Below are 10,630 nucleotides of genomic sequence, written 5' to 3'. Positions count from 1 at the left end.
CTGTGAAAATGATACTTCAGGTCTATTTCCACCTCCACCCCACTCCCCAGTCCCCATTTATAGTCTACTCTAACTGTACCACATAAGTAAATTCCCACTTCAGGTTGTTGACTAAGAGATTGTAGGTCTTAGAAGGAATCTTAACAATTTGATACAAGGTTAAACTCCTACAATGTGCAAGGTGATGGGGATACAAAAATAAACAACAACCTTAGGGATCATATAATCCAAGGGTTATTAGCCTGGAGTCTGATGGCTTTTTATTGTCTTTGTTTTGTTTGCCGGGCAATGGGGGTTAAGTGACTTGCCCAGGGTCACACAGCTAGTAAGTGTCAAGTGTCTGAGACCGGATTTGAACTCAGGTCCTCCTGAATCCGGGGCCTATGCCTTATCCACTGTGCTACCTAGCTGCCCCCATCTGTTGGCTTTTAAAAAATATTTAAATAACAATTTTACTATAATTGGTTTCCTTTTTAATCCTACATGTTTTGTTTTATGCATTTACGAACATCTTTCTGAGAAGGGTCCCATGACACAGAAAAAAAGTTAAGAACCCTAGAAATAGCCCCATCCATCTGGGGTTCTGGTTATAAATAGCTAAGGAATAAAAGAACAACTCATTTTCTAGATTTTGCCATTTACCTATTTGTAAAATGGATCTAAAACCATCCATTCATAAGATATCCATGATGTTTCCTCTCATTAGTATTTAAAGACCTGGGAATTTTCTATTAAAGAAAGAAGAAAACTATATGCTGTGGATCCAGATGAGTTCTTTGGCTATCCAGTGGCTAAAAAAATGCCATGGGGATTGAAATGAGCTAACAGTAAATTTGCCTCTGTATGATCTGGAAGTGGTGGTGTGGGGGTTAACCTGATGTCTTAAGACATCTTTGAGTCCCTTAGGTTTGGATGAGGCCAATGGGAGTACCCTTTAGATGGAATCCTGCCTCATAAACAGAAGTCCTGGAAGACTGGAAATCGTTGGGCTGAAAATTCTGAATTTGAGAAGCACAGAAATTCCAGCATTTAGCATTTTGGGAGGCTGAGGTTGCCTCTGAATACAGGCCACTAAAAGCTCAAGGCAGCATCTTTAATTCATGTCACCAGCTTGAGTATGAACTGCTGAGTTCAACTGAATCAGCATTAGTCAGTAACTTGGAAGTGGGTATTTATATGCTGAGTCTAGTCTCAAGAATACCACCCTTCCTCTGTCTGTGTTAAAGCATATACAGTCTCAGGAATTAGAAAAGAAGGTGCTGATCTTGGAAATGTGCCTGGAGATAGGTCTCAGACTCTGGAGGGAATTCCTTCCTGCTTTGGGAGTCATCAATCTGATCCATTTAGGCCCCACCTTAAAAATGTCGGGGCTGTGATCAGAAGTAGACTGCTCATAGAGTATACTTTTGATGATCTGTTCCTGCTACTCCTATATTTTTCTGGCTGGTGACTGTGATGAATTTGTCTTGAAAAGCCTCCGGATGATCCAGCACACTGGACCAGAGGGTCCTGATAGGAAGTGGGACGTTTCTCTGGGATATCTGGGTTTGAGCCATCGGTGGGCCTCTCTCCAATAAACAACAAGCTTTGGCCTCTTATGTCTTGTTCAATTTTAAAAAGTTCAAACTCCACATGAGGGAGCTTGATGCCTAGTGGCAAGCACCCGTTGGTTGGTGTGACATCCTGCTCGATTCCAAGGGACCAGGCCCCTGCATCCCCACAGCTCCCTGGGTGCGAGAAGTTCAGCATCGCCACGGTGACCTGATCCATTGGTGTCACACGGGCCTGGGTGACCTTGAACGTTAGCTCCGTGCCCCCTCTGACCCTGGTAGACAGGGTGCCCTTGTTGTAATGCCCAAAGGCATACACAGTGAACGTGGGCTGTCGGCAAGCAGGGTCAGAGTAGTGGTGATAATAGCCTTCCCAGGTCCGGTTACTCCCATGGAAGGTGAAGGATCTGGTGAGGAAGAGTACGGCAGGTCGGACCTCACACCTCATGCTGGCCCACCTGCCACTGAGTCTCAGGGGCAGCATTGCCTTGTGGGGTAGGATTGGGGGATGGTGTTCATCCGAACGGTAGATGATTCCACAAGCTGGGCATGGGTGCGAGTGATGCTGGCAAAGGGCAAAAATAAAGGTGGTGAATTTTGGAGAGGAAATAGAAGTATAATAAACTTGAGAAGCAAAGAGAAGTAGTGTGGACCATGACCTTGCCTTCCCTCTCCCTCTGCTCCCACAGACATCCCTGCAAACTTCTTCCCTGGTTTACCACTGGACAAAAAAATTACATTAGAAATCTATTTCTTTGGGTTATGAATGGAGGCTTTTTAAACTTTGGGTCTCCTATTCAAATGTCAATATGTACCTGAAGAGGATGCTACCTCAAGCCAGGCATAGTAAAGTTTAAGGCCATTGGCAAAGCTGCAAAATAAAGATTTGTATTTTGTCCTCCAGCCTCCCTTGCTGTGACCCTACTGTCATAGATGAAAAATGACCTCCTTACTGCTATACACATACACATACTAAGAGAATGGACGGAAGGCCCCCAGATGGATCTTTGAATGACACAGAGCAGTCACAGAGTCTAGGGAGGGATGAAAAGGCTGTGATCTACACTGACAGGTCTACACTAAGTATAAACTACAGTACATGAAGATGAGAGAATCCGAAGGAATCGTGGAAAGTGTCTAGTCTAACGTCCGTATTTTACAGTTGAGGCAACTGAAGACCAGAGAAGGAAAGTGAATTATGAAAGAAAAGGACCAGGACCCAAGTGTCTTTTTTTTTTTTTTTGGTGGGGCAATGGGGGTTAAGTGACTTGCCTAGGGTCACACAGCTACTAAGTGTCAAGTGTCTGAGGCTGGATTTGAACTGGGGTACTCCAGAATCCAAGGCCATTGCTTTATCCACTGCGCCACCTAGCTGCCCCCTGACCCAAGTGCCTTGAATCCTTTGTATTTCTCCCAACACTTGCCTCCCAGCACCCACCCTAGCTCCAGCCTCCTCCAAACCCATGATCATTAGCCAGCTCTTTGGGATCTTTAGTCCCTATTCCTCTAAAACTGTTAAAAAGCTGAATTTAGTGTGACAGGGAAGGCTTCAAACCAAATGGGAAGTAGGATAGCTAGTATCCTTCCCATAACTCAGTCATAAGGGAGAGCAGAGAGATTGAATTTTATAACTGAATAACTTGTAGACTTGTCCCTTGTCAAAACTAAGAATGACAGAGAACAGGAAGATCTAGAGACCTTTGCAATTCTAGAAGGAAACAGGAAAAGGATTTGGTTTGGTAAGGGAAGAGTGATGTTTGGAAGGCCCAACCATGAAATCTTTGTACAAATTCTCTTTGTTGTTTAAAAATAAAAAAGAAGTTGAAAATTTTCACCAAAAGTTGCCTGGAAAGCCTAGTACCAAGAAAATTGAAGCCCATATGCCAACTAGGGGGGAAGAGGCCTGGGGAGTGAGAGGGGATCATTTGATCAAAGAATGGCTTCATCTTGGCTTTCTTTTTAAGACTTTTGTGTGTATATATAGTTACATGATGAATCTGACTTTTCATAGATTTGTACAAGAAAAAATATACATTTAGCTTGGGAGGTTTACACCCATGGGTTTTGAGAGCTCTTTAAAATATGCCAGTTGATAGTTAGACATGGTTGCAGTAGAAATTAACTCACCCCCATCTGTAAGTAGCTGTAGTGCTGCATGGTCCTTGATTACAGTCTGTAATTGAGCCATTTTTGGCTAACATTACAACTTAGGTCACCCTAATATAGAGTGACAGTACATGGTAAGTTAAATATAAATCTCCAGAAGTGTACACGTGCGCTCACACACACATTATATATACACACATACATACATACCCTTCACCAGCAGGCAGGAAATTCTTTGATAATGGCTGGTAATTTGGGGCAAGAAGATTTCAGAGCAAATGCAGACGGGATACTGGGGGCCAGGGTAGGGAGGGAAATGACATTTTCTCCTTAGATTTGATATTTTTTTTAAGAGAAAGAAAATTACCCTGTCTTACTCTGACCGAAGTTCATTTTAGCATTGTCTAGAATTCCGCTTGTTCTTAACCAAGGCCCCTGTCTGACAAAATTAACATGTTGAGTCTTAAGCCAAAGTCTTACTAGATTAAATAAGTTTCATAAAGTAATTTCTGAAACAGTATATGACAGTTTCTGATTAACCCAGAGAGGTGACATCATGTACTCAGATGTCCTTGGTCCACTTGCAGGCTGGTGAATTAGCAGCATACTCAGGGAGTGGATCTGGATACCTGATTGGTTTTAAATTAGCTTCTTAAAATGTTTATGTTTACCATCTGGTTTAGCTCACTAGCATGGTTGTGACCCAAGAAAGCAGAGTGTGACAATGGAATGTGCTACTTAGAACTATCTGCCTCTTCCTTCTGTAAAGAATCCCTTGTGCTGAATTTTTTCCCCGCCTTTTATACATTTTTTTTGGGGGGGGAATGAGTAGTATTTTTAACGCTCACATCTGGCACACTTCAAATCCCATTCTCAATCATTTCTCAAAATAAATTAGTGATAGATTTAAATTTTCTGGAAAGAAGCCAGACTGGCTGGGATTGCGGGGTTTTGGGGGGTGAGACCATAGGGGAATTGATAGGAGGGAGTGGTGAGGAAGGAACCCTGCTTGGGAGAAGGGAAATGGTGGTTCTCCATGTACTCTCAGAATTTCCCTGGATCACAGCATATCCCTGGATTCAATGCTATTTCCTCTCTCAATACTATTATGGGACAAGATCATAACCTCCTTATGGATGCTTACTCTTTCTCATCTCTGAGGTGAGGTCAACATTGGCCTTGGACTGCCTCAGAACAACACAAAGAAAAGGAATGAATTATTCTCAAGTGGCAGAAAAAAACCCACCCAGGTATTTTCTTGACCATGAGCATTTTTTTTTCCCGTGTATAAATTTCTGGAAGTTCATTCCCATTCATCCTTTCATCCCCAAGCCCTTAGTGAGAGGAGTATCCCTCCTATCCAGACTGAATCTTTGACTGCCCTGCACATAATTAGATGCTGATAGATATATTGCTTCTCACTATTATCAAAGAATTTCCTGCTTGCTTACAGAGGAAATATAGAAAGATAGATACAATTTCTGCAATTATTTGAATATAACGTACCATGTACTGTGAGATTAGTATGAGATTTCAGGTCTAGTGGAATCAGAAGGCCAAAGTACTAGTCCCTGTATTGTCACTGACTACTAATGAAATGTAAGACAAATCACTTCCTCAGACCTTAGTTTCCTCTTCTGTAAATGGGAGTTAGGTAGCATGAGGTCACATCTTAATTTGGGGGCTCTCATTGCTTTCTCTAGACACAAATTATCAGCTTTTCTTCAGTATAAGTGCATTTCATTTACCCTGCTCCCAACAAGATATGGCTATTACCGTCAAACAATTAATTTGGGTGAGCAGAAGAAAGGTTATTGGTATGCTTGGATACTCTAAAAGATTCACCTCCACATCACTGTGAGAATACCCTCTCCCAAGGCAAGATCACAACTTTTCCACACCTTTAGTAGAAAATCTTGTTGTGGAACTGTAGCCAAAAAGAGAAATTATCACAGGTGACCAATCTTCTGGTGATTAGCCCCTCTACACTTGTCTTGTCAGGTGCTTAGATGACAGACACACAGACTCTTACCAACCCCATCCTCAGAGCCCTTTCAGCTTGGCAGCCCTTTCCAGAGCTTCTGCTCCCTTGCAATAGCCTTCTAGAGCCCAGAATCACCTCCACCCTACACCTGGGCAATGGAGGAGGCCTTTACTAGAGTATTCCTGGCAGACAGACATCTGAAATAGGAGTGAATCTATGCAGACCTGGAATAACACCTCTGAAAAGGTTGCTAACTCCCACGATGGTGTAATGTCTCTTTAGTATCATTACCATGGCACTCTGGAGTGGGCGTTGATATCCAGTGGGTCTGTAGTGAAGTCTTTCCGACCATTCCGTGTGGATGTCACCCAGATAGAGCTCCTCCACCACCCTATTGCCTGGCATCTGCTGCATCTTGTAGTGCCTTTCAACCCGGATCAGGCTGAGTTCATGCATGGCAAAGCCCAGGGCCCCAGTGCAGTCCCTTTCTGCCTTGGCACTCAGGAGTTCATAGACAGTCCCTGGAGTCCAGGACCTCCCAGGGGGAAGTAATTTACCACAGCCTCTGCCACCTGTCTGATTGATGCGTTCTGCTACCTCCATAATAGCGCTCTGGCTATGGAAGACAATGCCAACCTTATGCAGGTGGTAGTTGGCTTCTGTGGCCCCTCGTGTTATCCAGGATGCCTGGCGAAGGCGGAGCTTGCCTTTGATGAGCAGGGAGTACAAGGGTTCCCGGCAGGAAGGGTCCTGGTAGTAGAACTGGTATGCTTTAAACAGGCGGTTTGAGTAGAACATGTATGACCTGGTGAGGAACTCTGGCCCTGGACGGACTTCACAGCTATGATGTCATGTAGGATGGAAGGAAGAACAAGAGAACATTAGCATGATCATCATCCAATTGGTGTCTGACCAGAGGATAATAATAATAATAATGATGGCTGACATTTATAGAAATTTCATATATGGCATCATTTGATCCTCACAAAAACCCTAAGGTAGATGCTATTTCTTACAGATAAGGAAACTGAGACTGAGATGGGTTTGCACAGCTCTTGAAGGTCTGAGGTAGAATTTGAATTCCAAGCCCAGCTTTCTATCTACTATACTACCTAGTGACCTAAGGGTCCCAGACATCCTAGTTTACAATAATAATAATAACAATAATGATAACTATAGATAATAAGTATTTATTCAACATTTAATTTTTGCAAAACAGTTTACAAATACGATTGAATTTTATCCTCAACAACACTGGGGGATGGGTGCTATTATTATTTCCACTTTACAGATGAGAAAACTGAGGCAAACTGAAGTTAAGTGACTTGCCCAAGGTCACAGAACTCACAAATCCCTGAGATCAAATTTGAACTCAGTTCTTCTTGAGTCCAATGCTGTTCCTACCAGCTTTATTGATCTGCTTTCCACAGATCTGTCCAACACCTATGAGTTTCTTGCTCACTATTTGAAGTGGAATTTATCTATTCCTCTTTTAAGCTTTGACAAAGGCTCCTCAATCTTAATGTTCTGGAATTTGGTGAAGGAGTTCATTTTGATTCTATCTAGATAAGGGACTTAGTTGATGGAATGAGTTCTGGCTCAGGAGTCAGCTTCAGTTCAGTGGCTCTGCTAGGTGCTCCCTGTGTGACCTTGTCAAGAAGTGACTTAACCTCTCTCAAATATCAGCTTCCTCAATTATAAAATGAAGGGGTTGGACTAGATGACCTCTGGGATTGCTTCCAGGTCTAGATCTACAATCCTATAAGTTACTATAATTAAGCAGTAGGTGCTCGCTTGCTATAAAATAATTAAGCATGCCCTGTAGGCCAGGAAACAACTCAAAGGGCAGGCCTTCTCTCTCAAGCATTCCCCTTCACCTTCCACACCCTGACACCCACAATTTTTGATCAAAAAGTTTCCAAGCATCATCCAGTTTTCCAGAATTCATTGATTCACAGAATATAGAGCTGAAAGGGACCTCAGTGAGTATCTTGTCAGACCCTTTCATTTTACAGCTGAGGAAATTGAGGCAGGTGGTGACTGTTCCAAAGACAGACAATAATTCTTTATGGAAGGGAAAGGACTGACAAGTCTCCAAATATGTGACACATTTAGAACTGAGTTCTCTCAGGGACCGGTCCTCACAAAAACCAAACAGAAAGCATAAGATTTTTAAGCCTACTATCATTTATCCTTTATTAGATACTGGGAAGCAGGAATTCTGTGTTGTTTTTTGAGCCTTGATGATAGAAACTGTTTAGGGAATGGTGCAAAAGCAGGATGCTATGGTGTCTCATGTTTGCCTCAGTTTCGTCATCTACAAAATGAGCTAGAGAAGGAAATGACAAACCACCAGTATCTTTGCCAAGAAAACTCTAAATGGGGTCACAAAGAGTCGAACGTGACTGAAATGACTGAACAACAAAAAATGGTGTCCCTGGATTGGTGGGAGAGCCAAGGACCTCTGCTACTTTTTCAGAGGCTGTAGGAAGTCTTGGTTCCATTATGATATCTCTTAGAGGCCTGGAAAGCAGAGTTTAAAGATTCCCAGATATGAGGAGTCCAGGGATTGTTCTAGAGTGGCTTTCTCCCCTCCCCCCTCCAAATTCCCTCCTTTATGGAATGCTAGCAAATGTTTACACATTTTTGTTTCTTCCTTCAGCTTGGGGCAGGGTGGCAGAGTGGCAGATATGGAATGTTTATACAGTATTTTTTGCACATGGCTGCCCAGGTCTCTGACAGTCCAGTTACCCACAGCTCCTCCTCTTGGATGGCCCCCAGGTAAGAACCTTAGCCTGACACCCATGGGCTATTCTCTGACCCTGATGATGCAGTGTCCTAGGGCACAGATAAGTACACAAGACCAAATTACATATTTGGGAACAAAAAGGTAAGGAAGGAATAGGCCCAGCTAAAGCTTTAGGGATTGATGGCCCACTTGAAAGGTTGCTTTATTGAATGTCCAACAAAAATCAGATTTTTAAGTTAAAGTGAGACAAAGCATAGTGAAAGAAGCCCTGGATGGGGAATCCCTCTAGAGCCCAAGATCTGCCTTGCTAGGCATGTGGCCTTGGGCAAATTGCTGGGCCTATGTTTCCCCACCTCTAAAATGAAGAGAGTAGATCACATCATTAGGTTATCCAGTTCTAGGGACTACATGGATGGTACCAGTAACATGCCCCCAGGACACTAGTGTACTTAGGGGAGTTCCCAGGAGGGAGTTCCTCAGCAGTCTTCTGTTTGCCTCTTTCCATATATGAGCTTAAAGGACAAATAACAGAACAGCAGCTCTTAACTCCTGAAACTTTTATATATATATACATATATACATATATATTTATATATATGTATATATATAAATATATACATATATATATATTTATATATACATATATATACATATACATACATATATATATAAATATATACACACACATATACCTATAATATATATACAGATACATACAAATACACACACATAGATAGATAGATAGATAGATAGATAGATAGATAGATAGATAGATAGATAGATAGATAGATAGATAACTGGATTTCATTAAATCCTAAGTATTTTATTTTATGCATTTAAAAACATTATTCTAAGAAAGGGTCCCTAGGCTTCACCATTTCTGCCAAAGGGCTTCCTGATCCAAAAACGCTTAAGAACTTTTATAACAGGGGCTCCCTTCCAGTTCTCCAAGCTGTGGAGTCCAGGACTCACTGTCAAGTCCTACCCTAATTCAAAGTGCTGAGTCCATAGCAAAGGACTGTGTGGCTGGAAGCCTGGTTTTGTACCAGATACAGTAGTGAGGCTTTAATATGGATTTTCAGAGCATAAGATGCCTCGAGGGGCAGATCCCAGTAGGTAACCCGGGAGAGTTGGTGATCACACTGGGAGAGGGGGCATCTTTACCTTGTGGAGATCCAGTGACCCTCCAGCCTTGGAGGTAGCAGCGCCGTAATTCTGGCTCCGTCCTGAAGATGGCGCAGTTGGTACTGACACTGGGATTCCCACTGCAGTCGGCCTGAGCTGTTCCGCCGGCCCTGGAGAGCAGCCCCGTCCCAATGCTGTATTCCAGATGTGCAGGCTTAAAGCAAGACAGATGTGTTAGGAGTCACAGTACCGGCCTCCCCTTCCCAAGCAGGAGAGTGGGGTGGGGGTGCCGCAGGCTTTCTGTTCGCCTGGATTTCACTATCAAAGAGAGGCGGCTGCTGCACTGTGGGGCACCCGGCAATCTTTTCCAGACACCCCGATTCAGATTCAGATACTGGATGTCCCCAGCCCGACACAGGATGGACGCGCAGAGAGCATCGCAGAACACGCAGATATCACACAAGGATCAAACATCTGGGTCCTCCCCACTCTGATACAACTCCAGATCTCTCCGTGCCTCACACTACTACTAAACTAAGTTTTCTTGAGGCCAAAAGAATTCGTTACCCGGTTGATTGTTAAGTCTTTCTCAGCGAATCTGGTTCTTCGTGGACCGGGATCGACGGTCCAGCACTGGGTCTGTAGGACCTGCTGAAGCTTTGTGACCTAGTCTCTCCCAGCCTATTTGCACATAAGGAAACTATTCCGTTTGTGTTGCTAATTTTGACCTTAATGCTTCTCTATTTTCTTTTTTTGGACCAGACTTGTGATTTCGTTGGTATACAGAATTCCCCTATGAAGAAATTCGTTGGTACAGTGAATAAGCTAAGCCTAAAGTAAGGAAGTCCTGAGTTTAAATCCATTCTCATAGCAATGTGACCCTGTGCAAATCACTTAACCTCTATCAGACTCAGTTTCCTCATCTGTAAAATGGGAGCGATAAAAATTAATACCACCTTCCTCACAGGGTGGTTGTGAGGACAAAATAAGTTAATATTTATTTGTAAAGTGGTTATCTAAATGCAAACTGGGGGTGGGGGGAGGGTGGGGAGGGCAGCCAGGTGGTGCAATGGATAAAGCACCGGCCCTGGATTCAGGAGGACCTGAGTTCGAATC

The 10,630-nt window shown here is 43.1% G+C and overlaps 1 protein-coding gene across 1 annotated transcript in view; it reads right to left on the bottom strand.

The window, feature by feature from the left end:
- Window positions 1-383: 383 nt before the first annotated feature.
- APCDD1L (APC down-regulated 1 like) overlaps window positions 384-10,630 on the bottom strand; it is a 61,446-nt gene continuing 51,199 nt past the window's right edge. The window contains exons 2-4 of the mRNA XM_043986193.1: window positions 9,554-9,728; window positions 5,932-6,481; window positions 384-2,115 (exon numbers count right to left, since the gene is read on the bottom strand). Of these exons, the coding sequence (XP_043842128.1) occupies window positions 1,330-2,115; window positions 5,932-6,481; window positions 9,554-9,728 (1,511 nt within the window). The 3' untranslated portion in view covers window positions 384-1,329. The remainder of the gene's footprint in view (window positions 2,116-5,931; window positions 6,482-9,553; window positions 9,729-10,630) is intronic.

Source organism: Dromiciops gliroides, chromosome 2, assembly GCF_019393635.1.
Source record: "Dromiciops gliroides isolate mDroGli1 chromosome 2, mDroGli1.pri, whole genome shotgun sequence".
NCBI classification, from domain to species: Eukaryota; Metazoa; Chordata; class Mammalia; order Microbiotheria; family Microbiotheriidae; genus Dromiciops; species Dromiciops gliroides.
This window is presented reverse-complemented; position numbering and strand designations above follow the sequence as displayed.